Consider the following 25,830-nt stretch of genomic DNA (forward strand, 5'->3'; position numbering starts at 1 on the left):
TATTATTGCGGATGGGATGTACGGTATGTTTTCTATTGTACAATCCCTTCAACATAGACCTGGCCAATTATGCAAAAATACTATACCACTGGTCTGATCACATGAATTACGGCTATCACAGATCCTTATCATGCTGTTAGTCTGAGTTGTCAGACCCACAGTCAGACCAGGATTTTTCGCCCATATTACCCCAGTATAACGCTTCTGTGAGATTCATCCTAAAGTAATGATATACTATAACACAGGACCCAATAACACTGAAACAAGTGAAAGTGCTTGCCAAAGTATTATCTTGATAATTCATACTGTAGGCTTTTATAACCTTACGAAATGCGCTATAAAACAAACATTTCCCTGTAAAACATCTGTTAGGAACATCTTAAAAAACATTAGAGAAGCTTCCAAAGTACATAATAGTATAACAAATAGAGCCTGACTAGTGGCTTAGAGAGTACACTGAGGATCTCATTAGCATCGCAGAGATCATGACTTGCCAGGTAAACTGCCGAGGAATACACCTTAAACGAGTTGTCAGAGAAAATCAATTTTCAAATAACTAATTAAGGAATTCAGGGCTACTAGGGGAGACCCCTAATAATTACCAAAATGGTGGGCTTGTGTCACTTTCTGTTCTCTCCTAGCCTAATGACCACTACCAGTAGGAGGTGAATAGATCTATAGAAGGCACACGTGCCATACTTTTACAATCATGTCTATGGCAATAGACGAAGCACTCGGAACAGCACAGTCTATCTTCCCATCTTCAGTGCCATAGACTTTTTCTAGAGGAGCAAGGGTGAATGCATAACTCTATTCAACATCTCCTTGCTGCAGAATTGCAGCCTGGGAATAGCCAGGGAGCAACATGGTACACAATTGATCAATTTATGGCGATTGGTGTGATTTCTCACTATCACATGTAGTGGAACCAGAATTTAAACCAAATGATATCATAATGACCTCAAGACCATCCCCTCATTTTGGCTCCACAGCAGTTGAGAAGATAGATGAGTACTTATGAGTTTCACGTTTGGAGCGTTTATCCGTATATCTATTATCCAAAGGATCATGGTCCAACATTCCACAGAGGCATATAGGTTTCCATAGCACAATGAAGCTGTAGTAAAACCTCCGTTCTGTATGTAATCCCCTTAATGAGAGTTCTGATGAAAATATTTTTTTTAATACTTAACACCCCCCTAAGCGTATCCCTTAATGAATAATTTCTATTCTATACCAATTAATTTACTAGATTCTCTTTTCATCTAAAGATATAACAGTAACAAAAATAGAAAAGACTTTTAAAAAGCAATTTCATTTTGTAAAATCTACTCAAAAGGGTCAACCATCACTTACCATGGCAGATTCCATCCAACTCCTCATAGCCAACACTGCAGACGCAACGTCCAAGTGGCACAAGCCAGTCCCCATCAGCTCCACAATATAATTTCGGAGTGTCCCTCTCTTCTGCATACTTTATACAGGACCCTCTTACTTCAACGAGCGAAGATGAATCAACCCTTGGAATGGTGTCAGGAAACATGGCCAAGTTGCGCACCATGTACGGACATTTTTTGTAGTAGACTCTTACAGAGACTAAAGCAATGCAGGCTCCGATGTCTTGGAAAGCAAGGTAAAATCCTTTCTTCGTAATGGGACCCACCTCTCGCACTTCTGTGTTGAGTTTAAGGATACGATCACCCAAATCCATCTGTGTGAAACTTTCGTCAGCGGCAATGGTATCTATCTTGCTATATTGGCTTGGCTTGAACTTTTGTCCGTGTGTCTCATCAGATTCCATGTAGTAAAGGTTAAATGTCTCCTTGCAGGTGCCCACTACCCAAGGAATACTGTTACAGTCCCTGAGTGTAAATTTCATCTCGACAAACACTTTTTGCGCAGCATCCCGAGAGATCCAGTTGGTACGAAGCCAGTTGTTCTGATTTGCCTCCATGACGTTACATACCTGGTATGTATGAATAGGCCGATTATATTCATCCATTTCTGTGATAGCATCCCACTGTAAATATAAACGCAATGGATAATTAATTACCGAGTCACAGGATTCGGGAACAGAGAGAAATAAATGATCTGGTCTGATAATATGAAGACGCCAATAAAATGCACAATAGAGTAGGAAACGTCACTAAGCAACGCCATTTCTTCAATTTTAGATCATCTCCTGATTGAGGATGTCCAAATGCAGACTACATTTAATTGAGTATTTTACTTTGTTTATTTTTTATTCCACAATATATCAAGCTTAATAATTCTCTCTTTTCTATAGTAGAACGCCTCGAAAGAAGCACCATAATTTGACAACGAAAAAGAGGATCCCCTATAAGAATTTGCATTGATACTTTAAAGCAAAAACCATCAGTTTGCTGAACTCCACATGTCTACAGATGGAAAAAATCTTTAAAACTAATTGCATGTTACCAGGATATGCCATCACTGTTTAATTGGTGGGTTTTGACTTTTGGGATCTCCATTAATTCTTAGAGTAAAGAAGACATTGATTAAATGAAGTCACAAAATGACTGATCAAACTAAGCACAAGCATTCAGTGCACCCTTGGCAATTCAGGGCACCCTTGGCGTGGCCAAGAAATTCAGGGCAACCTCTATTCTATAGGTTTGGTATCTATCTCAGCCCTTACTTCCTTGATTGATAACTCTCATAGATGGAAAAAAAAAATAGGAAGGTGCACTAAACCTTTAAGCCCTGCCGTGAGAGCACTGAGCACCTTGTGCTTGGTTTAAACAGTCTTTTAGTACTGAAAGATTCAAGTTGTCCATCTGTATTTCCCGTGAATTTGGACACTGGCTTCTTGCTGTGCTGGAAACTGTGGCAGGACTCAACTCAAATGGATGCAGTTGGCAGTAGTTCCTTACGCAATTGGGTATCAGGAAACACTGCTGGAAAACAAAATCAGGGCTGCATCCCCTCCACTCTCAAGAACTCGCAGGTCCTAAAGTGATAGAAGAACCCATGTCTGGGGTGCTAGGGGGACTCACACAGAGGCACGGCCATCAACATTAATATGACCACTCCCTAGTCTTGCTTTGCTTACAAGCACAGTTATAGGAGAGATTCGGCTATACATAGGGGTGAGCGCTCATATCCATCTCAGCAGAAGCAGGTCAATGAGCACAGCAGCACTTTCCTCTCTTGCTTCGTTGCTATCATGGTAAAGGGCCCTTGACTCCAGCACAGCACTGTGTCATGTAGTTGACAGTATGCACCGTGGCGCACATTGGTATTTTTCCTTTGGGTTATAAGGGCGCAAGAGGAGTTAGATCCAAAGTTTGTAAAATGCTCTATAATTCTCTGTTTCCTCTAAATTGGAAAACCTCTTAAATTTTCCCAACTTTCTCGACATTCATTTTATTATATACAGTATATATATATATATATATATATAGAGAGAGAGAGAGAGAAAAATTGAAAATTTCACTGATGATTTTTTTCTCATTTTTACATCACAACTGATTTGTGATTGGTAAAGGTCATCAGTGTCTTCCTAAGATTACCTGTCACTGAAAAACATGTTTGATAATGACACTGGTGTTGTGTCTATGGTGTTCCTGCTAATTTTAATGATAGAATAACAGATAAAAGGGGGATCTAGTTCTGATTATTTGTTCAAACCTGAAGAGCACCAAGATCCTCATGATCAAAAATATGACTGCACATTTTTCAGCAATATAGTACAGTGGATGTTATTCTATCAGAGCAAAGTTTCAGTGTGCACCACTGTAGAAGGACCATCTTCCTCCCAGTTCTATTGGATTTTTACTGGCATTTCTACACTACCCATTTTACATGCAATAAATTCCCACCCCAGCTACATCCCTTGATTTCTGCAGAAAGGACTGCCATAGCAAAACAGAAATATGGCAAATTTTTGGAAGTAAAAAAAAAACTAATGATCAATCTTTAAATGGGTTGTCAGGTCCAAATCGATAAGTCGTGTGAGCCAGACCACTCCCACTAGTCGGACTCTGGCCTGGAGTATGCATAAGTCATACACACCCTCCAGTCTCGGCACAGAAACCGGCGAATCCTCTCAGTTGGGTGGATTCACAAATCTACAGTCACACAAAGTGTTTCTTGAAAGATTGTGATGCCTGCCAAGCATAACATTGTAGTTCAGTGTCCTCTTGATGATAGACTCTTGAATATTAACATTAACTAATGTGAGAGAGGCTTTTAGTTGCTTAAAAGTTACCTTGGGTTTCTTTGTAACCTTGCAGATTATTATATATCTTGCTCTTAGAGTGATCTTTTTTGGTCAACCACTGCAGGGCAGGCTAAGAATGGTAATTTTATCCATTTTACACAACCTGTCTGACTGTGAATTAGTGGAGTCGTAAGTCTTTATTTTTTAATCTTTTCCAGCCTAATGAGCTTGCCCAGCTCCTCAAAAATGTATTTTATTTGTGCCATGTTACATTTCTACAAACTTGAAATGTGAAGATCAGACTTTGATAGATTCCTGTTCTTTAAATAAAACAGGTTGCCTACTCACACTTGATTGTTATCCCATTGATTGAAAATAATTTCACCTTAAAATTGTCTGCTAAAGGTTCACTTACATTTGCCACTCACAGATGCGATATTGGATTATATTCGTCAATAAAAAATTGCAAAGTCTAAAATTTTTGACTAATTTGATTTGGTTCTCTTTATTTACTTTTAGGATTTTTGTGAAAAATGTGATGTAGTTTTAGGTCAAATTTTTACAGAATTATGGAAAATTCTGAAGGGCTCACAAACTTTCAAGCAACATTGTATTTAGTAATGTTTGAGTAATGTATTGAAAAAATTGGAGACATAGCCGCTTTGTTATTATGGCCAAACAAGTTACTCTCACCACAGAGAGAGGTCCCGAGTGTAGTTTTGCCTTTTCGTGCAGTGGATTAATCAAAACAGGAATTTTGCAAGATCTTTGCATTTGCATTTAGTTATTAGTTACAATCCCATGCTAACCAGAGTAAGCATGGGTTTGTAACTAATAAGTCATGTCAGACTAACTATTTCCTGCTATGACAGAATCACTGACTGGGTGGATCAGGGAAATGCTGTAGATATAGTATATCTTGACTTCAGCAAAGCATTTGACAAAGTATCTCACACCATCCTTATTGAAAAAATGACGAAGTATGGAATGGACAAGGTAACTGTTAGGTGGATTCATAACTGACTCAGTGATTGGACCCAAAGAGTGGTCGTATATGGCTGCACATTCAGTTGGAAGAATGTCTCAGGTGGGGTACCACAGGGTTCTGTCCTAGGTACTGTATTGCTCACCATCTTTATCAATGATTTAGATAAAGGAATTTAGGGTACACTCATTAAATTTGCTGATGACACAAAACTAGGAGGGATAGCTAATACTAGAGAAGAGAGACAGAATTCAAAAAGATATAAATAATCTGGAGCAGTGGGCAGAGAAGAATGACCAGAATGGTGACCTGTCTGTAAACCATGTCCTATGATGAATGGTTACAGGATTTAGGAATGTTTAGCTTGCAAAAAAAAAGACTAAGAGGAGACTTAATAGCTGTCTACAAATATCTCAAGGGCTGTCACATTCTAGAAGGATCATCTTTATTCTCATTTGCACAAGAAAAGACTAGAAGCAATGGGATGAAACTGAATGGGAGACACAGATTAGATATAAGAAAAAAACTTTTTGACAGTTAGGGTGATCAATGAGTGGAACAGGCTGCTACGAGAGGTGGTGAGTTCTCCTTCCATGGAAGCCTTCAAACAGAGTGAATCTGTCATGGTTTGAACAGGGTTCTTGCCCTGCACTCACAGGGTTAAGTGTTCGTGGCCTCTTTCTGGATCTGGGAGGGGTATTTATACTCACTCTTTACCAGGGTTCTCTGTCAGCTATACTGTTGTTCTGGTGTGTCTGACCCCTGGTGTGCGTGTATTCTGCATTGCTTGTTTGCTTCCCGTGTATGACCCGGCCTGTTCCCTCACTCTGTACTCCGTCTCTCGCTTTGGTACTGTTGTCTTCTCCGGTTCTGACCTCCTGGCTTGGCTATCGTTACTCCGTTGCAGTTTGTCCATATTGTGCCGTCTATTGCCCATTCTGGTTTTCTGACCTATTGCTACGTCCTGACTATCCTTTCTGTCTAAACCCTGTGGTACTGTATTTCTATCTTGTTCTTTGACCCTGGCTTCATCTGGTTTCTGTCTCTGTCTATGCCCCTTGGTGACATTGTCCCGTAGTTACCTTTCTAGGAGTTTCCCTGCAGCTCCTAGATCTGTGGAGCTTAGGCCACGCCCCCAGCAGTCATGTGCTTCAGGTCCTGATACTCTGAAGCACGCATTGTCACCGCTGCTGCCCTGCTCCACAAGTATCTTTGAGTACTGTCTTTGTACTCAGGACACCCGCACTGGCTCAGTGAGCAAGTGCAGTGCGGTGTTCCTGACAGAATCCTGCTTTGAGCAGGGGGTTGGACCAGCTGACCCAGGAGGTCCCTTCCAACTCTAACATTCTATGATTCCATGATTCTACAATAAGTAGAGATCAGTAGTAAATTTCTGATAATTAACTAATTTAACAATGAAATCAACAAAACAAAATGGCCAACATTTTGGCCTTCCTGGACTTTTATCATGGTCTGCTAAGAGCAGTGTGTTGGACGCTTAGTAAAGAGAGTGGTATGATATGCTGACAGATCAATAACATTTTCTTCACTGCAGCCAAGAAATGCTGTGGTCTTTTCATGCAGTAAAGCTATAAGGACTCTCTATTTTCTATTGAACCCTGAACTTACATGTCCATCATATGATTTAAAGAGGTCTTACGCTTTCAGAAAACTTTTCCGGACTTTTCCAGTTTGTTGTAAAGAAGAAAACCTCCTGTGTTTCATTTAATATTCCGGGGGTCCAGTGCAGTATCTCCGCCTCTGCCCCGACCTCTGTTACTTGGCTGCAGTGATGATGACACACCCACATCGCTGCAGACAATAACTGAGCTTTGTATACAGTATCAGCCACTCTGTGCCGATGAGCTCACAGATTAGCTGCAACGTTGTCATCATTAAGTCACCACTGCAGCCAAGTAACGGATACCAGGGCAGTGGCGGAGAGACTCAACGCTAGACCCAGGGAGTGTAATAAAGCACAGTTTGGCTCTGTAAAACAAACTGTACATATCAGGAAATGATTTCTGAAACGAGAACTTTAGAACAAATTTTATTCACTGGCACTAAGCAAGAAATGTATACATGATCTTATTTTCAGTCTGAGTGCAAAACATCGGATCTCACTTGCACAAATGTTATTCTATGGGGTCATGCATGTGTCTGCTTTTTACCTTGGACTGAACCAGTCTGAAAAAAAAATAGCAGCATGCCCAAGTTGGATCCAATTATCAGACCGCACTTGGAAATGCAAGTCAATGAGTCCGTGGAAAGCATCAGACTACATTCCATGATATCCGAGTGCAGTGCGATTTTCACAGACTAATAGAATGGAGAAGATGGAGGAAATATTTTTCTCCATCTTCTCCTCGTCCAAGAAAATCGGATCACACTCTGATCACATAATCGGCCCAATTTTCTGGGATGAGAGAAAATACGTTGCTGTGACTTGAGTGTAAATGACAGCAAACAGAAATCGCAAAAAAATTAAAAAAAGAATGCATGCAGAAAATATAGCAGAAACTTGTATAATATTTATTATGCAGAGAGTGACCTTTGTTCGCTGTAACATATGCAAATATCAAAAATGCAAAAATATACTAAAATACCGTAAAAGCAAATAAGAACTCAGGAGCCGATGTGTTAAACCCACGAGTCAGGGAACAGCGGACAATATATCTTCAAGCTTTCTGTTACATTCAAAGAAAATCTCTCCTGGAGTAATTAATCCTGCTTTTATTTCTCTTGCTTGGTAAGAATGAATATACAAATTATTGGTAAATAAAAGCCCCTCTGGCGTCCGGGGTATTATTTATCAGAATTAAGCTGAAATGTCAGCCAGCCTCCATGCACGGAAATTTAGAGTGCTTTAACGGCTTTTCAATGCGCCCATAATTGGACCGGCACAAAATGTCTTTGGGAGATTTAACCAGGTAATGCCACTATTGAGCACACTGACACAACGGCTACAAATTAATTACCTGCCGGAGCGGGGCATGAAGAGATAAACGTACTTATTCTCGGGTATGTAGCTACATATTGTATGAGTAATAGAAAGCACTTAGGATCCGGCGGCTCCTTGAAAACAAATTGCACAGAAATAAAGGAGATAACAGCAGGACGGTGACACTTACTATTTTTGGGATCTATAGGACTGTGTCTGCCCACATTACCCGGGCACTTATCTCAAGTAGCGCAGCAAAATGTCACCACCGCTTAGAAAGTTGTTTTAGCTGCATAGATACACCAATTATAGTGACCTTAGCAGTAAGGGACACTGATTCAGCAATGGTTTAAGAGCCATCTGGGCACATTTATCAGATTATTGTCTCCATGGAGCAACTTCAGTGCAGATGCGGAGAACCATTATACCAAAACTGATCTTAAGAACCGTCAAGTCGTCCAGCTGTCAGTTAACTTATTGTATGTGGAGCGGAGCCAAGTGTCTCATTACAGGCTTTTAGGAGCTCCTTTGGATTTGGCTGAAACTCTACTGGAGCAACGTGAAAAATAAAAAGGTGCGGCACCTATGTAGTCTGGATATGAGAGGTTAGAAACATAGTCATGCACAGAAAGAAATATCTATGAAATTGGGCTCAACTATTTTTTATGGTATTTATGGATTGGCAGAAAATGCTTGGATTATCGCAAATTAATATATTATAATTCATTGTATTTATTTTTTTATGGCACAATTTGCACCAAATCCTTAGTGTACTCCAAATCAGACAGCGCAAGTTTTTAGACATTTCCCAATATTAGATTAGATCCGGAGAACAATGTGTCAAAGGGTGCAAAATTTTGCTCAAATTGGCATTTTTTTAGGGTGAGTGCAGACGAGTGTATTTTCGGTCCAAAAGCGATTTGACAAAACATCCAACGACCAATGTTTGGCTATGGGGCTGTGCACACGTCTAATTTTTTATTCAGACAGAGAATGTCCAAGGAAATAAAAGTGAGTTTGATCTGATATTTGGATTGCACTCGGCCATGCAAATCAATGAGTCCGTGGAAAACATTGGACTGTACTTGGATGAAATCTGAGTGTAGTCTGATTTTCACAGACTGACAGAAAGGAGAAAATTGAGACATTGTTTGCTCCATCCTCTCCTTATCCAAGAGAATCGATCAGAGTGCAATCAAAGTGTCTTTTTCTGAATTTGGATTAGATACTCTACAGCCGTCCCTTCCCTTATGCACGCTAATTGGCACACTTCCTAATTAGTGATGAGCGAGCGTGCTTGGATAAGGTGTTATCCGACCGTGCTTTTGTGCTTTTAGATTTGTATATCTCTCTACCTTTCCTCTGTGTCTGGTGTTGGTCCAGGCGGTCTTCAGGCACTACTTGCACTTTTGTTTGCATTTTGCACATGTCTGCCTTCTTGTTCTTTATGTCCTTTCTAATAAAGAAACATTTATATTAAGATAAAGGATCTTTTGGTCGTGTTTTTGTGGTTTCCACATCCATGCTTTTAGAGTATGTTAAGTGTGCTTGAATATGATGGTCGAGTCCCCGCGATACTCAGTTACCACCCGAGCATGGAACACCTTTTCCGAGCACGCTCACTCATCACTATTCCTAATGTTTGAAGTGAGCATTGGGTACTGTGTGTAGGGGGGGGGCATTTAACACAGCGTTGTGCCACTTTCTGGTGCAAACCATGATGAAGTCTATTTATATACTACTATAGATAGTGTAAACTATAGTTAAAAAAAAACCTTGTATTTTTGGCTCGCGTGGACGTCCATTAATTAGTTAGGTGCATCTCATGCCAGAGTGCTTTTTATTAAAACTGGTGCAAATCATTCACCATAAAAAATGGTTGCAATACAAATTACAACTGAATCAAGTGTGACCTGTTTATTATATGTAACTTTTTTCTTCAAAATTTAACGTAGGAATGCAATCATAAATATGTTGATATTCATGATAAAAGATTAACCATGTCTCCTTTTCTATTCATTTTTAAGTTTTACTGCAGCTACTAAACATGGGTGTAAAAAGTGGCGTAAAACAATGATAAATTTGACTTAGGCAATTAAGATCCGTTCTTAACAAGTATATGTATATGGATCAGTGAAATTCTTTGGGACCATGGGCCATCCAAGAAAAAATGGACAGCAATAATACACAGTCAAATAACTGCCCAAACTGTCAGGGTTAGGCCACGTTCTCATGTTCAGTATTTGGTCAGTATTTTACATCAGTATTTGTAAGCCACAATCAGGAGTGGAACAATCAGAGGAAAAGTGTTATAGAAACACGTCACCACTTCTGTATTTATCACCCACTCCTGGTTTAGGCTTAGGGTACGTTTCCACATACTGTAATGTGTGCGCTTTGGACGGAGCAGAAACTCCACTCCGCCCAAAGCGCCGCCCCCTTCTGTACGCGCGGTGATTCCGGATTTGCTCATTTTACACATCCGGAATCGCCGCATCGTATCCAGAGAGTAGGCTGTTTACCTTGCGGAGACTGAGCGTCTCCGCAAGATAAACAGGCATGCTGTGGTCTAAAAAGATGCGCCACATGTCAAGTTTCGCAGGTGTGTCACCCATGTATTAGGACGCATAGTGGAGACGGGATTTCATAAAATCCCCACCACTATGCTGTAAAATCTGGTGTGGATTAAACGCTGCGGCTATACATAGCGTTCAATCTGCAGCAAATACTGAATGTTTCCACTATGTGGAAACACACCCTTACAAATACTTAGGTAAAAAACTCACCAAATTCTGATAGTGTGAGAGTGGCCTTAGAGATAGCTCCTGATCTTGGCAGGACATCCCCTAGATCAGGGTTCCCCAACTCCAATCCTCAAGGCCCACCAACAGGTCTTGTTTTCAGGATTTCCTTTGTATTGCACTGGCGAAGCAATTATCACCTGGGCAATACTAAGGAAATCCTGAAAACATGATCTGTTGGTGGGCCTTGAGGACTGGAGTTGGGGAACCCTGCCCTAGATGACAGATAGTGACATTGGTAGGCCACAGTGTGATCAAGATGCACCGACTGGTTACCATTAGAGATGAGTAAATCAATCTGTTATAAATCAAATAAATTTTGAATTTCCTGAAACATTTTTAAAGGATCAATTTGAAGGAATCTAGAAAATTGGCGATCAGCCAGCCACCATTTAGTTGGATTGTTTTGAGGGCTGTGAAGTGTTAACATGAAAAAACACATTATGCTCATCTTTCCATATGCAGCTGCACTAACTATTTGGGCCTCTATTCCAGACTTTGGTTCTGGCACCGCCGAGACCTGTGATTATTCTTGCGCAGTCACATGGGGGTTATTTTCAACTCATTCCTTACTTTCTTTTCATTTATTAGAAGAAAGAGCAGCAGAGCGTTTTCGATTCAGAACACTTTTACTCAGACCAAATTGAATTGGCTTGCCGAATTTGACAAATCTGCCCGAAAACAATTTTGGGAGATTACCTCATTTGTATTTACCAGGGCACATCACAGAGGGTTCCAAGTCGACCATTAGTGGTTGCCTATTGGACCATGTACCTAGTGATGGTACCTGCACAATTCATTCCTCACATACATTTGCTCGAGGTGATTGTGTGAACTGCCCCAAGATGAAAGAACACTGGGCACATGTCGTGTATTATTAGGTATGAGTTTATGTCTGTCCAGTGACAATATAAATTGCCCCATCCACACTGTGTGTTCACTTTCCCAGGCAGAATTACTGTATATTAACCGCCACACAGTCTTGGCAAATATGTCCTTATGCAGCATTGAAATGAATGAGCTGTTAAATGTCCAGAAAGGTGACAGAAGATTAACAATGCTCAGTAAATCTGGCCTCTTATGACTCATTTGAGTGAATGAACTAGGTGTAATAGGGATTGATCACATTTAATTAAATGGAGGTGAGCTGCAATACCAGACACACATGCTGAGTAATACTGGCGCTGTTTCTAAAAAACTTTAGATCTTATTTTTTTATTTGATATCCTTTCTAGCGGCGGCCATCGCTTTTAGCTGGATACATTAGCATAGTAGATTTCACTAAAATGTCCTTCTAAAAAGGTTTCATATTTTAGCCTCCATTCGCCTCACTGGAGTCAATGGTTACGTTTGGGGGAATAGATGAATACTATTTTATTCATACGGAAGTCCCAAATGGAGTGCTGAAAAGGGAAGAGAACGTGGTGTGAAGCTAGTCTCCTCTACAGCTGTCATGGATTTTCTTTGTAAACTCTATAAAAAATTTGCAACAATTCTGCCAAATCTAAACCCAACCTAAGGGCTCATTCACAGGTCAGTTTTTCACGTATGAATGCTATCTGTTTTTTTTTTTCATTGCTACCACTTGTACCTATGACAGTCTATGAGGCTCGTCACCTGTTCAGTGATTGTTTGTCGACTGAGTGGTGCACGCAAAATTGTGACGACATGTCTGACATTGATCAGAGTGTCAGATCAAACTTGACAATGAAAGTCTAAAAGTTTGTTTAAATATCGGACAGCACTGGGATGCCACGGAGTGATAGATAGGAGAAGGAGGAGAAACAGGGGATGGGACACTGAGAAAGCTAGACAAACTGCCATCAGATTTTGTTTTTATCAGAGAAAAATTGATGGTATGACCTGACACACTGACACTTTGATCAAAAACACTGACGACGCGTGGACATTTTCGTGCATATAAGAAAAATCACTGATGTCTGAATGAACCCTAATTCTTTGTTCGAGGGTCCCATTAAAGAAGTTGTCCACTTCTTGAACAACTTCTAGTCATACCCCTTGGACGCTGGGGTCATATGTCACAACACCGCACGGGTGACCTGGGGAGAGCAAGTGACAACACTGTAGGAACGGCGCCAGCACGGGAGGTGAGTAATATAAGCTTTGTTATTTTATAGAGGCCAAACATTTTGATAAAGAAGGGGTTGTCCTAGAAGTGGATAACCCCTTTAAGGGAGTGCATACAAGTGTTTACTTCACCTATAGACTAGATAGTCTACAGCACCAACATTTCACCACAGGATGGCATGTGGCGTTGTACGTTCATGGCATAAAATCTTCAAAATGACTCCAAACAGAAAATTTCTAATTGAAAATTTTCTTAGTCAGCATTACAATGAAAGCAGCTTTCGGTGCAACATATTCTATGGTGTAAGAGGCTGGCATTATTAAAGTTTTAGCTCAGACGATGATGGAACCGAGAAGGTGAAGTCTTCAAAAATAGCCATTGAAAAGTTCCATGCCACAAGCAAATCTGACACTGCCGTTACTTCGCTGGATGTGCTCATTCAGCACCTGTATTGCTGGAAGCCAGACTCCTCACGTTATGAATAAAATCCAAATAAGCCATCTTAAAGTAAAGGTTTCATCACTCTTGCTGTAAGAGCAGCACTGGGTCATTGATAATTTACCTCCTACGAGCAGAAAAGCTTTGAAATCCATTTTACTGAGATTGCCAGCACACAAGCTGCGAGCCATACCCGGCTGCTTGTCACAGATCGGTAGAGCAGCGTCCTCTATATAGTCTGACAAGGTTCGGTCATTTCATTCTATCACATTTATTATATTCAGTTCAGGTGCAGCTCTGTTTAGTTACATTTCTTTATAGGATTTCCTCTGGATCAGCACTGCAGGATATTGGTTGCACTAGATAGACTAACGACTAATAGACTTATGTTACTATGATTTGAGGTGTAACTGGCTAAAAGGCATATGCATAGCTAAAATACATCTAAATAAGACTAGTCTGGATGACTAAAGATGACTGTCATCCGATGTCAGAATGGCAAACGTTTATTACGGTAACTACACACGTGGTCAGAATTGTTGGTAGCCCTCGTGTAATGACAGAAAAATCTACAATGGTCACAGAAATAACTTGAATCTGACATAAGTAATAATAAATCAAAAATCAATGAAAATGAACAAATGAAAGTCAGACATTGCTTTTCAGCCATACTTAGGCCTGGACAGAAATGGTGGTACCCCTGAAAATAATGTGACAAAAGGGCCATGTTAAATCACTGTGTGTCCATTAATTAGCATCACAGGTGTCTATAATCTTGGAATCAGTGAGTGGGCCTGTATAAGGGCCTGCGGACACTCACTGTGCTGTTTGGTGATAGGGTGTGTATCACACTCAACATGGACCAGAGGAAGCAAAGGAAAGAGTTGTCTCAGGAAATTAGAAAGAAAATTGTAGACAAACATGTTAAAAGGTTAACGTTATAAGACCATCTCCAAGCAGCTTGATGTTCCAGTGACTACAGTTGCACATATTATTCAGAAATTTAAGATCCATGGGACTGTAGCCAACCTCCCTGGATGTGGCCGCAGGAGGAAAATTGATGACAAATCAAAGAGACGGATAATACGAATGGTAACAAAACAGCCCAGGAAAACTTCTAAACAGATTAAAGGTGAACTTCAAGCTCAAGGAACATCAGTGTCAGATCGCACCATCCGTCGTTGTATAAGCCAAAGTGGACTTCATGGGAGATAACCAAGGAGGAAACCATTGTTGAAAAAAAAAATCATAAAAAAGCCAGACTGGAATTTCCCAAACTACATGGTGACAAGCCACAAAGATTCTGGGAGAATGTCCTATGGACAGATGAGACAAGAATGGAACTTTTTGGCAAGGCACATCAGCTCTATATTCACAGATGGAAAAATGAAGCATATCAAGAAAAGAAAACTGTCCCTACTGTGAAACATGGAGGAGGCTCTGTTATGTTCTGGGGCTGCATTGCTGCATCTGGCACAGGGTGTCTAGAATCTGTGCAGAGTACAATGAAATCTCAAGACTATCAAGGGATTCTAGAGAGCAATGTGCTGCCCAGTGTCCAAAAGCGTCGTCTCAGTCGCAGGTCTTGCAACAGGATAATGCCCCAAAACACACAGCTAATAACACCCAAGAATGGCTAAGAGGAAAACATTGGACTATTCTGAAGTGGCCTTCTATGAGCCCTTACCTAAATCCTATTGAACATCTTTGGAAAGAGCTGAAACATGCCATCTGGAAAAGGCAACCTTCAAACACGAGACAACTGGAGCAGTTTGCTCTTGAGGAGTGGACCAAAATACCTATGAAGAGGTGCAAAAGTCTCATTGACAGTTACAAGAATCGTTGGATTGCAGTGATTGCCTCAAAAGGTTGTTCAACAAAATATTAAGTTAAGGTTCCATCATTTCTGTCCAGGCCTATTTCATGAGTTTTTTTTGTTTAAAAATTTTGTGGAAGCATGGTTGAAAAGCAATGTGTAAGTTTCATTTGTCCATTTTGATAGATTTTTTTATTTATTATTACTTTTGTCAGATTCAAGTTATTTCTGTGCCCATTGTGGGTTTTTGTGTTATTAAACGAGGGGTACCAACAATTTTGACCACATGTGTATATTTGGCCGAATTTCCAAAACTGTTCAAACTGTTCGATCTTTCAAAATATAAAATTATTTGGAGCATATGTTAAAAACCTAAAAGAATGGTAAATCAAAACACCAGAATTGCCATTTTTCAACTATTGTACTTTCCAAAAATAAGACATTACAGGTGATTAAAATGTTGTATATACCCCCAAAATTATATCAAGAAAAAGTACAGCTCAGCGCAGCTGCATGGATGGGCCTAAGAAAAAGGCAACACATTTTTTTAATACATGGTTCAGTATTTTTTTAAGAACAAAGCAGAAAAAAAAATAAACACACAAGCTTGATATCGACAGAATTATAGTGACACGGAGAATGATATTGCTTGGTTGCTTTTACTGGAGATTGAATGTTGTAGAAACAAAATCCAAAAAACAATGGCAGAAATTAAGTTTTTTTTTTAACTATTTTACCCCAGTTGAAATTTTTTGACTGTTTTGAATTACATAGCACAGTAAAATGAATGGTGTCATTCAAAATTACAACTTGCCCTGCAAAAAACAAGCTCTCATATGGCTACGCCTGCAGAAGAATTAAAAAAAAATGACTTTTTTAAGAGAGGGAAGAAAAAATATAAGCGTAAAAATAAAAAATATTCCAGTTTTAGAATGGTTTATATTTGTTCTGGTCCTGTGATGGGCACACAGATGCACAACTCGTTACAGTCAGCGAATCAAAGCATTGACTTGTAACGAGCTGTGCACCTGTGCATCCAGCTCATGATCAAGACAAATATTTAACCCTGAAAGAGTCAACATTCCCAATACATGGGAGCTCTAGTAAACAACCAGGAATTAGTGTATAAAGTATATTAGAAAATTGTATTGCTTTCATCATACAATCATACAATGAAATAACTTTGTTTTACAGAAATGGTAATTTGCTGTTAACCACGATATTGACCTTTATGTCACTGGTAGGTGGCTTTAGCTACAAAGACTGCACATTCTCAACACAGTAGCGCGCCAGACTTAGGACCTAAGGTTGTCATGAAGTATTCAAGGGCTACTTGTTCACCCATTATAAAATAATTTTTAGCTATTTGCTATATTACAAATTATATAATTGACTAAATGGCCTACCCACTAATTAGTCCTTAGTAGAGGTCTGGTCATCAATATTAGATTGCTGGGGGTCCCCCACCCAGGCAAACAAAAAGCAAACATTGAGAGTCCAATTCAATGACAGCAAGCTGAGTTGTTGAAAAAGACAAGGAAGCGATTGACAGATTACAGATCAAAATAAGCAGAATAAGTAAGAGGAAGGTGCAATCCCTGAAATCTGGCAGGAATATTGGCGGGTTTTTTTATCTCTCCTGATATAACTGGATGAGACGTCTCTTCGGATCACCACGGTGGTGTGCACTCTTCTACAACACTTTTTCCCATTACTCCAGATCTGTGTTTCCTGTCTGATATTTTATAGAAAATTGCATAGCAGACAACTATATAAATGAAGCCCGTGGCGCAACGCTTTGAGCGGCTTTTCAGATTGTGTTCGGTGCAGATTTAATTGCTAATGCAAAATGATATCATAATAAGCAGAACATCTGCTCGTAAACACAACTTAAAATGCCAGATTGCGTAAGTTCACTGCCGTAAACGGTGTGGATGGTGTCATTAACCTTTTGTACTGTATGGGGTGAATTTTATTAGGAAAATTGCTATTAAATGTTATCCGTGCACATGACTGCATTTATCTGATGAGATCAAGCGTCTGTAGAAAAAAAAAGACAAATTAAAATATAATAAATATCGTAGCGTAGAGGCAATGTGGTACTGAGTCATTGCTATCTGAGGGAATAATGATGTCTGAAGAAAGCATCCCAGCTGAAGTAGGACCCAAACTACCAAGAAGTCTTCAACTCTAGTCCTTTCAAGTCTCTGGCTCAGAATAGTTACTTGTGATGGACAAATTTGCTGAAATTTGGCAAAAAAATTCAATTTGCACCAAATGTATTTGGTGCAAGTCGGATGTATATAATTATGCTCTTAGGCTAGTTTCACATTTGCGCTTTATAGCGCAGTGACGGCCTGCGCACGGCCACCGCTAAGCCCCACCCCCTGCCGGCTCCCTGCCCGCCCCTTCCAGTCATCGCCGCCTTCTAGCGCACATGGGCGCTTGCGATCTGCGCACCCTATCTTTAGCATAGGGTGCGCAGATCGTGCGCTGGCCGTGGGCTAGCAGGATTTTGCCGTGCGCTGCGCACTTTTGAAGGTGCGCCAGTGTGCTAAAGATAGGGTGCGCAGATCGCAAGCGCCCATGTGCGCTAGAAGGCGGCGATGACCGGAAGGGGCGGGCAGGGAGCCGGCAGGGGGCAGGGCTTAGCGGCGGCCGTGCGCAGGCCGTTGCTGCGCTATAAAGCGCAAATGTGAAACTAGCCTTAGCTCTCTACAGACCTTAATAACTAAAGATGCTGGGTGCTGGAATTAAAGGGATTTTACAAAACTATATCTTTTTTTTTTTAGGGACCAATCCTGCTAGTGATTCAGAGGCTTCCACTGATGTCACATCAACAGAGCAGCAGCTTCTCTTCCTCTGCTCTTTTGACGGGGTGTTACTGTCAACATCACACTGATTGACAGTCAGCTCCCCACTGCCTAAATGTGGGGAGCTGGACGTCAATCAGCATGACGCTAGCATTCACCCCCCATCAACAGATCAGCACGGAAGAAGGAGAGCTGCTCTGCTGACACAGGCTGTTGAATCATAGGCAGGAGTGGCTGGTGATCACTCTGGGCTGGTGCTGGGAAGAACAAACAACTACCTGCCTTTTAGTTTTTAGGCCTATAGTAAAAAAAAATAAAATAGACCTGGATAACTTCTTAAATCTGAAGTACTGCGTCCAGTTCTGGGCACCCGTTTTTAAAAAAGACATGAACAAACTGGAGAAAGTTCAGAGAAGAGTTACCAGGATGATGAGTGGACTGGAAACTATGTCCTATGAGGAATGGTTAAAGGATCTGGGAATGTTTAGCTTGCAAAAAAGTCTGAGAGGAGACTTAATAGCTGTCTACAGATATTTAAAGGGCTGTCACAGTGTAGAGGGATCATCATTATTCTCATTTACTCAAGGAAAAAACAATGGGATGAAACTGAAAGAGAAAAGATACAGATTAGATATTATAAAAAGTTTTGACAGTGAGGGTGATCTATGAGTGGAACAGGCTGCCACGGGCGGTGGTGAGTTCTCCTTCAATGAAAGTCTTGAAACAGAGGCTGGACAGACATGTCTGAGATGATTCAGTGAATCCTGCTTTGAGCAGGGGGTTGGAAACGATGACCCTGGAGGTCCCTTCCAAAGTTTTAATACTATGATACTATGATTCTTACTTCCTGGCCCTTTTAAATCCAGCAAAATAGCAGTCAGTCTACCACTATTTTGCTGGATTCATGGAAATTCTCCAAAAATGTGGATTCTCGTGGGAACGCTATCACTGACACTTCTTTGTAATCACAAACTCTACTGTAATTTAAGGGAGACTCCTTGAAAGAAAACACAGAGAACTTTAGAAGAGTTGCCAAATATTTTAGTCCCTACTGAAGCTTTCTGTAAAGAAGTGTTCATAGATTTCCTATGCTTCGTGTCCATGTGTATCTACGCACATTCAAGAAGCTATAACATGAGGTGTCACCTTAAAAAATTGGTGTGTTTCTAAAAATTAGCTTTGAGACATCCCTTACTACCTTTTTCTGCCAGCCTTGATTATGTGCTGGAAGCCTTCTTGTCGCTTGTTTCATCTTTGAATTAGGTTACCGGGCTGCCAAGTTCTACATTTTCCAGTTTTTTTTTATTTACAAAGCTTCTTTTTAAGTTTATTAAAGTTGTATATCAACAATCTATATTATTGTCATTTTCTTGCTAATATTTTGTGTTGACTTCTTCATCTGACCGATGGATGACTATCTGAGACTGTGACTAAGAGCTGGAATTCATACGAGACTCCCGCTGGGATTATTAAATTGAAAACTTCTTTACAGTTGATGAATAGCTCAAAGGCCAATAAGTCTAGACAGTTCTTATTTTCTCATATTTCTAGGGGTAATTACAATTCCAGCATGTTAATGTTTAGAAATAGAAAAATTAATATTACATGTCTTTTTTATTTGGAATGTCAGTTGGCGCTTATTAAAACGAATATAAAATTTGGACTGCTAAATATAAGTGTTATATTATAGGTTATTATACAAATAAATAGATAGGACCCAACAACATGAACCCAAAAATGTATTGTCTATGGGACAGCTGTAGAAGGGAAAGTTCAACAGTCAAATAGCTCCAGTAGTCAAATAGACAATCACTACTTGGGATCTTTGGGGGTCGCAGCACTGTGAGAACTGCTGCAATTTGCAAGTTGTCACCAATTCTGTAGATACGTAACATCTTGTGTAGAAGTACAATTATAAGATTTAGCAAACTTTATTAGATAAAAAGTCCCCAACCCACCTCCTAAATCATGGTCATCTTCACCTTCTACTGAGAGAGGTATATAGCTGTGTGTACCAATGGTTTAGACATTGAAAGTGTGGTATCTTTAAAGGGAACTGATAAGAAATTTTTATGCCCCCTATCCCAAATCATTTCAAATAGAAGCCAGTTGCCCTATTAAATAGAAGCCAGTTGAGTCTCCTATACATTATAGTGGAGTTTGTCATTTATGACCCAAAATTGATGCTCCAGTAACGATAAATTGCTCAGTCTTTAATTGTATTGGAAAGTGAAGATGCACTTATAACTCCTCAGGGTCCACTCCATTTCCTAACTACCAGCCCCATCCCATTGATAGGTTAGTGGCGATGTAGCTCCCCCGGAACTTAGTGATAATTGATAGCTTATTGATAGGTTAGTGGCGATGTAGCTCCCATGGAGCTGTAAGACGCACTTACAGCTCCTCAGGCTCCGCTGTATTTCCTAACTAACAGCGCCATTTCCTGGCTGATTGGTTGGTCAGTGGGCATGCAGCAGAGCAAACAATCGGTCAGTAAGCCAGAGGAGGGTACTTCTAGGTAGTATATTCACCATGAGGCTGAGAAGCTAGAAGTGTATCTAATGCCCTTCTAGACACAGCTTCAAAACACAATTTCTTGATGCTGGAGCATCACTTTGGAGTCATAAAAGGACCATCTGACTTGTCTTGGGTGCACAGTCATATAAATGGTTTGGGGGCGTTAACATTTCTGGCATGTTCTCTTTAAGATAGACAATTCATTTTTCATTGAACATTCCATTTTTTTTAATCCAAAACTGTCTGCACATCGTTCAGTTTGTAAGCGCTGTCCCTGGTACTGGAGACACTTTGTAAAACTGCTCAGGGAAATTGCTGACAGTGAAATATTGTTCCATAATGAAGATCAAAGAGAAAACAAATAAGAACTGGGAGGTATGAAACAAATCCGGCCAAGAATCCCGAACAATCTCCTGCTAAAGGACGAGGCTTGCCGTCCCTTTGAAGAACAAAAAAAGGCGATGCGCTTTAATTCCTCATTGTGTGAGCGGAGACTGTTCTCTCAGTGTAAATGGCTACGAGGGATTATTTTGGTAATAAATTAGTATTGCAACTGAAAGTGTGATATTAACTGTTTGAAATCATTAATAAACTATTACTATGAAATGGTATAAACTGACCATCTGCTCCCGTCACAATGGCTGATAGGGAATATGGTTCCTACAGAGTTGTAGCAGCGCTAAGGAAACTCAAACTTGTGGATAATTACTTCACCACAAACTACCATCAATAATCATTATTACCATTGAAGGAAAACATATTGATAAGAAAACTGCTGGTATTCCTGTGATATAATGCTTGCTGAAGGGTACAACAATTTCAGTCCATGATAAGAAGTGAAGAATAGGTCATTAGTTGACAAGAGGCTACCTTTCCATATAGATTAACGAAGTTGTCCTATTTCAGGGATTTCGAGACCCCAAACAAACAATTGCCATGTAATTGCACACGAAGGCAGGTCCCTTTCTGTGACATCACTCAGATATGTGTGCAATGTTCAGCCAATCGCTACAGAGCGGTGTGACATCATCAAATAAAGTGTAACTTTGGCATCATCTCCTGGTACAGCCTAGTAACATGCAGCTATTTTGTTGTTTTCTACGGTGTTAACTACCTAAGTTACATGAAGCCTAAGGGGTATCGTTTCTCCTTGTGGAGAGTGACATACCGGCTCTGGCATGGCAATGTAAGGAGACTTATTCGCCGTGCAATGCTTCACTGTCAAATTTAATATGGGTATTGACTCTTCAGGTGGCGCTATAGAGTTCAGGTACTCTCCTCTTTGAAGAGACAATTAGATACATGAAGCCATTTTCTGGTTTAGACAATATTCCGAATACCAGCTTAAAATCTGAGAAGCTCAAAAAATATTGACCTAAATGCAAATGGTCGTCTGGTACTTGTGAATATGCTGTATTTTTATATTGTTCATTGGCTTTTTCAATGCAAAAGTAGTTTTGTAAAGGGTTATCATTAAAAATGTATTACCATCATACTGTTGTAGAGTCTGTGTAACACTGTCACATAGCTGGCTCTCCTGTTAACCCCTTAACGACCAGGGGTATTTTTGGTTTTACATTTTCATTTTTCCCTCCCTTTCTTTCCAGAGCCATAACTTTTTGATTTTTCCGTTTATACGGCCATGTGAGGGCTTATTTTTTGCGGGACGAGTTGTACTTTTAAATGACATCTTTGGTTTTACCATATCGTGTACTCGAAAACGGGAAAAAAATTCCAAGTGTGGTGAAATTGCAAAAAAAGTGCAATCCCACACTTGTTTTTTGCTTGGCTTTTTTGTTAGGTTCACTAGATGCTAAATCTGACCTGCCATTATGATTCTCCAGGTCATTATGAGTTCATAGGCACCAAACATATCTATGTCCTCTTTTATCTAAGTGGTGAAAAAAAATTCCAAAGTTTGCTAAAAAAAAAAAAAAAAAAAAAAATTGCGCAATTTTCCGAGACCCGTAGCGTCTCCATTTTTCATGATCTGGGGACGGGTGAGGGCTTATTTTTTCTGTGCCGGACTGACGTCTTTAATGATACAACTTTTGTGCAGATACGTTTTTTTGATCGCCCGTTATTGCATTTTAATGCAATGTCTTGGTGACCAAAAAAACGTAATTCTGGCGTTTTGAATTTTTTTCTCGCTACGCCGTTTAGCGATCGGGTTAATGCTTTTTTTTATTGATAGATCGGGCGATTCTGAACGCGGCGATACCTAATATGTGTATGTGGGATTTTTTTTTACTGTTTTATTTTGATTGGGGCGAAAGGGGGGTGATTTGAACTTTTACGTTTTTTTAATTTTTTTTTATTTTTAAGCATTTTTTTTTACTTTTGGCATGCTTCAATAGCCTCCATAGGAGGCTAGAAGCCTGCGCAACCCGATCGGCTCTGCTACATATGGGCGATGAGCAGATCGCCCATATGTAGCAGATTTACTGCTGTGCTTTCAGTGCCGACCACCGGGTGGCGCTGAAAGCCATATGCCTGGAACAACCATAGAGGTCTCATAGAGACCTCTGGTTGTCCAGGCAACATGACGCCGACCCCCGATCACGTGACGGGGGTCGGCGATGAGGTAATTTCCGGTCCGGCGGCCGGAAATGCTATTTAAATGCCCGCTGTCAGCTTTGACAGCGGCATTTAACTAGTTAATAGGCGCGGGCGGACGGCGACTCCGCTCGCGCCTATTGCGGGCACATGTCAGCTGTTCATAACAGCTGACATGTCCCGGCTTTGATGCGGGCTCAGCGCCGGAGCCCTCATCAAAGCAGGGGAAATGTCTGATGACGGACTGTGTCCGTCATTGGACATTAAGGGGTTAATTGTGACCTAGTAATAGCGCGCTTTGTGATCTGTTTTGGCTCTCACTACCCCACCTCTCCTTTCCCTCATTGGTAGGCCTTATTCAGACATCTGTGAATCACATAAAAGTGCTATCTGTTGCTATTAAGGATAGACACCAGAACAATTAAAGTATATGTTGCTGCTCACATGTCCATATTTTTTGTGCACTGTGTATCTGCAAAAAAGTCGGAGACATCCATTTTTTATATGGGGTTGAAAGCAAAAGTACCCATACAAGTGTATTAGTCCCTGAAATTCACATACAGCACACATTGCCCTCCGTGTAGGAGTCCATCTACTGTCCATTTTTAATATTTTAAAGGATAGCAGAAGTTTTGTAATGTGTTTAAGTTCCATGTGTGAAGATCACTAATGAAACACTGATGGTAAAAATTCATACTGACAAAACGGGTGAAAATCTGATCCAAAACATTGATAAAAAAACAGACGAAGTTTGTACATAAAAATCATGTATGTCTGAATGAAACCTTAGAGCACCACCGAGTATTCAGGAAAAGCAGATATCACAGGCTGTGCTGTATCACGGTGTAGACAGGGAGAATAGGGAGGAAAGCACAAAACGTAGGGAGGAGAGAACCCAGGGGAAAGTGTGCAGGGGAGAGTGGAAATCACCCACTTCTCATCATGGATGTTTGTTAACAAGCGGAAAAGAGACCTCCTGTGGGCTGTTTAAGAGAGAAGCAGTACAGGAATAAAGGTTTGCTGATACATGAGTACGGTATTGTACTTCTCTAAAGCAATAAGAGACACAATGCTGAGTCAGGATTGCCTGGCGTCCAGAAATTCCAGGACAGTCAGTAAAATAAGGGCACTTTCTTGCCCTGTGTGTAAAAATTTTCTTATTGAAGCTGAAAAGATTACAGATTATTTTCATGTAATTGTCATCATTTTACAGTGACTGCAGCTGATGTCGTCATATCAGAATTATGGGCTGTAGACTTGTAGACTGTTTTCCAATGTGTTCATAAAAGATAATGTGCATCTGAGGTTTTTTGGTGATTTGTCCAGAAAAAAATAAAAAGTCAAGTTAGACACCCTGTGCGGGGGGGACGCAAAAATATATTGCCATAGTAGCCTAAAATACCAAGTAATACCACAAATAACTTTTTTCAAACATTGACAACTGAGGTGATATAGCATGGCCCACATCCCACTGGGTAGCACGAGGTTCAAGAATCTCTACTTGCACTGTTCCGACTTGGCAGAAAGGGAGGTGACAAATGCAATGGTGCTACCCACTCTCCCAGTTTAAACTGTTCTTTGGGAACCGTCACAGAAGGAATGACACCATAACGTAATGGATGTTTTGGGTTGTCATTATGGTTTAAAAAGAGAAAACACAGTAGACAATAAATGGCTTCACCCAATCATTGACCATGAGTGGAGAAAAAGTTTTGGTGTTATCATTCATATTCTCTGAAAAAAGGCCAGAAAAGCAAAAATTCTGCTGGTGTATGTAAACTTTTGAGCACAACTGTATATGACTTGACCACATAAAATATACAATGAATATAAAATATATAACGCATATAAAAAGTCTGAAAATGTGAGAATGAATGGAGACTGAAAAATAACTACCGTACTTCTTATTAATCTACTCTTCATTTCAGAGCTATCCATTGTCTTTAAAAAAATACGAACTGATGTAAAACATTTCTCAAATTGTAAGATGCAAATTGCCTCTTCAGAAAGAAAGAGGACATTTACTCTACAGCGCCACCCATTGGTAGTAGCGATCCTACAAGTCACAATCAACCCTTTAACGAGTCTTGCAATATGACTTAGGATAAAAGCCAAATCAGAACCTCAATTTGCAGACACTGTGTTTCGGGCTATTGGCCATCGTCAGTGCAAAGTATGAGAACTGATTTGGCGAGGTGAGAGGCTCTGGACTGAGGTCTAAGGGGTAAGGTTTCTCCTTGTGGAGAGTGACATGCCAGCTCTGGCTTGTCAAGGTAAGGAGGCTTATTCACCGTGCAATGCTGTGCAAATTGTAAGAAAATAAATTATAGTCAAAATGTTTGGTTCCACGATGGGAAGATTATTTTTTTTTTATACTTGAGCAAGTGTATGCTATTATTTTTACAACTGTTGATGTATTAGTAGCTTGTGTACATGTCTAGTTATACTAGAAAATGGTGAGGAATCTCTAATCACCAGAAGCTGTTTGCTTCCGAGCACAAGAACGAGCCTTCTAAACAAGCCTGATCTCATCTTGGGTAGTAACATAATGACAAGGGACTATGGTTTCCAGTGTCTGAGTAGACAGAAGGGCCCAATACCTTTGCCAATTCCCCAACTGTCACAGTAGTTGTCCCGTATGTTGTTTGGATAGAAATTTGGCAGATGAAAATACACAGTATTTCCCTTTAT

The 25,830-nt window shown here is 40.2% G+C and overlaps 1 protein-coding gene across 1 annotated transcript in view; it reads right to left on the reverse strand.

The window, feature by feature from the left end:
- The window catches only part of EPHA6 (EPH receptor A6), a 1,179,434-nt gene that overhangs the window by 883,380 nt on the left and 270,224 nt on the right, over positions 1-25,830 (reverse strand). Inside the window, exon 3 of the mRNA XM_073584415.1 lies at positions 1,357-2,020. Within this exon, the coding sequence (XP_073440516.1) occupies positions 1,357-2,020 (664 nt within the window). The remainder of the gene's footprint in view (positions 1-1,356; positions 2,021-25,830) is intronic.

The sequence above is a fragment of the Dendrobates tinctorius genome, unplaced genomic scaffold, assembly GCF_039654945.1.
Source record: "Dendrobates tinctorius isolate UK_male_01 unplaced genomic scaffold, ASM3965494v1 ptg000084l, whole genome shotgun sequence".
Lineage (NCBI taxonomy): Eukaryota > Metazoa > Chordata > Amphibia > Anura > Dendrobatidae > Dendrobates > Dendrobates tinctorius.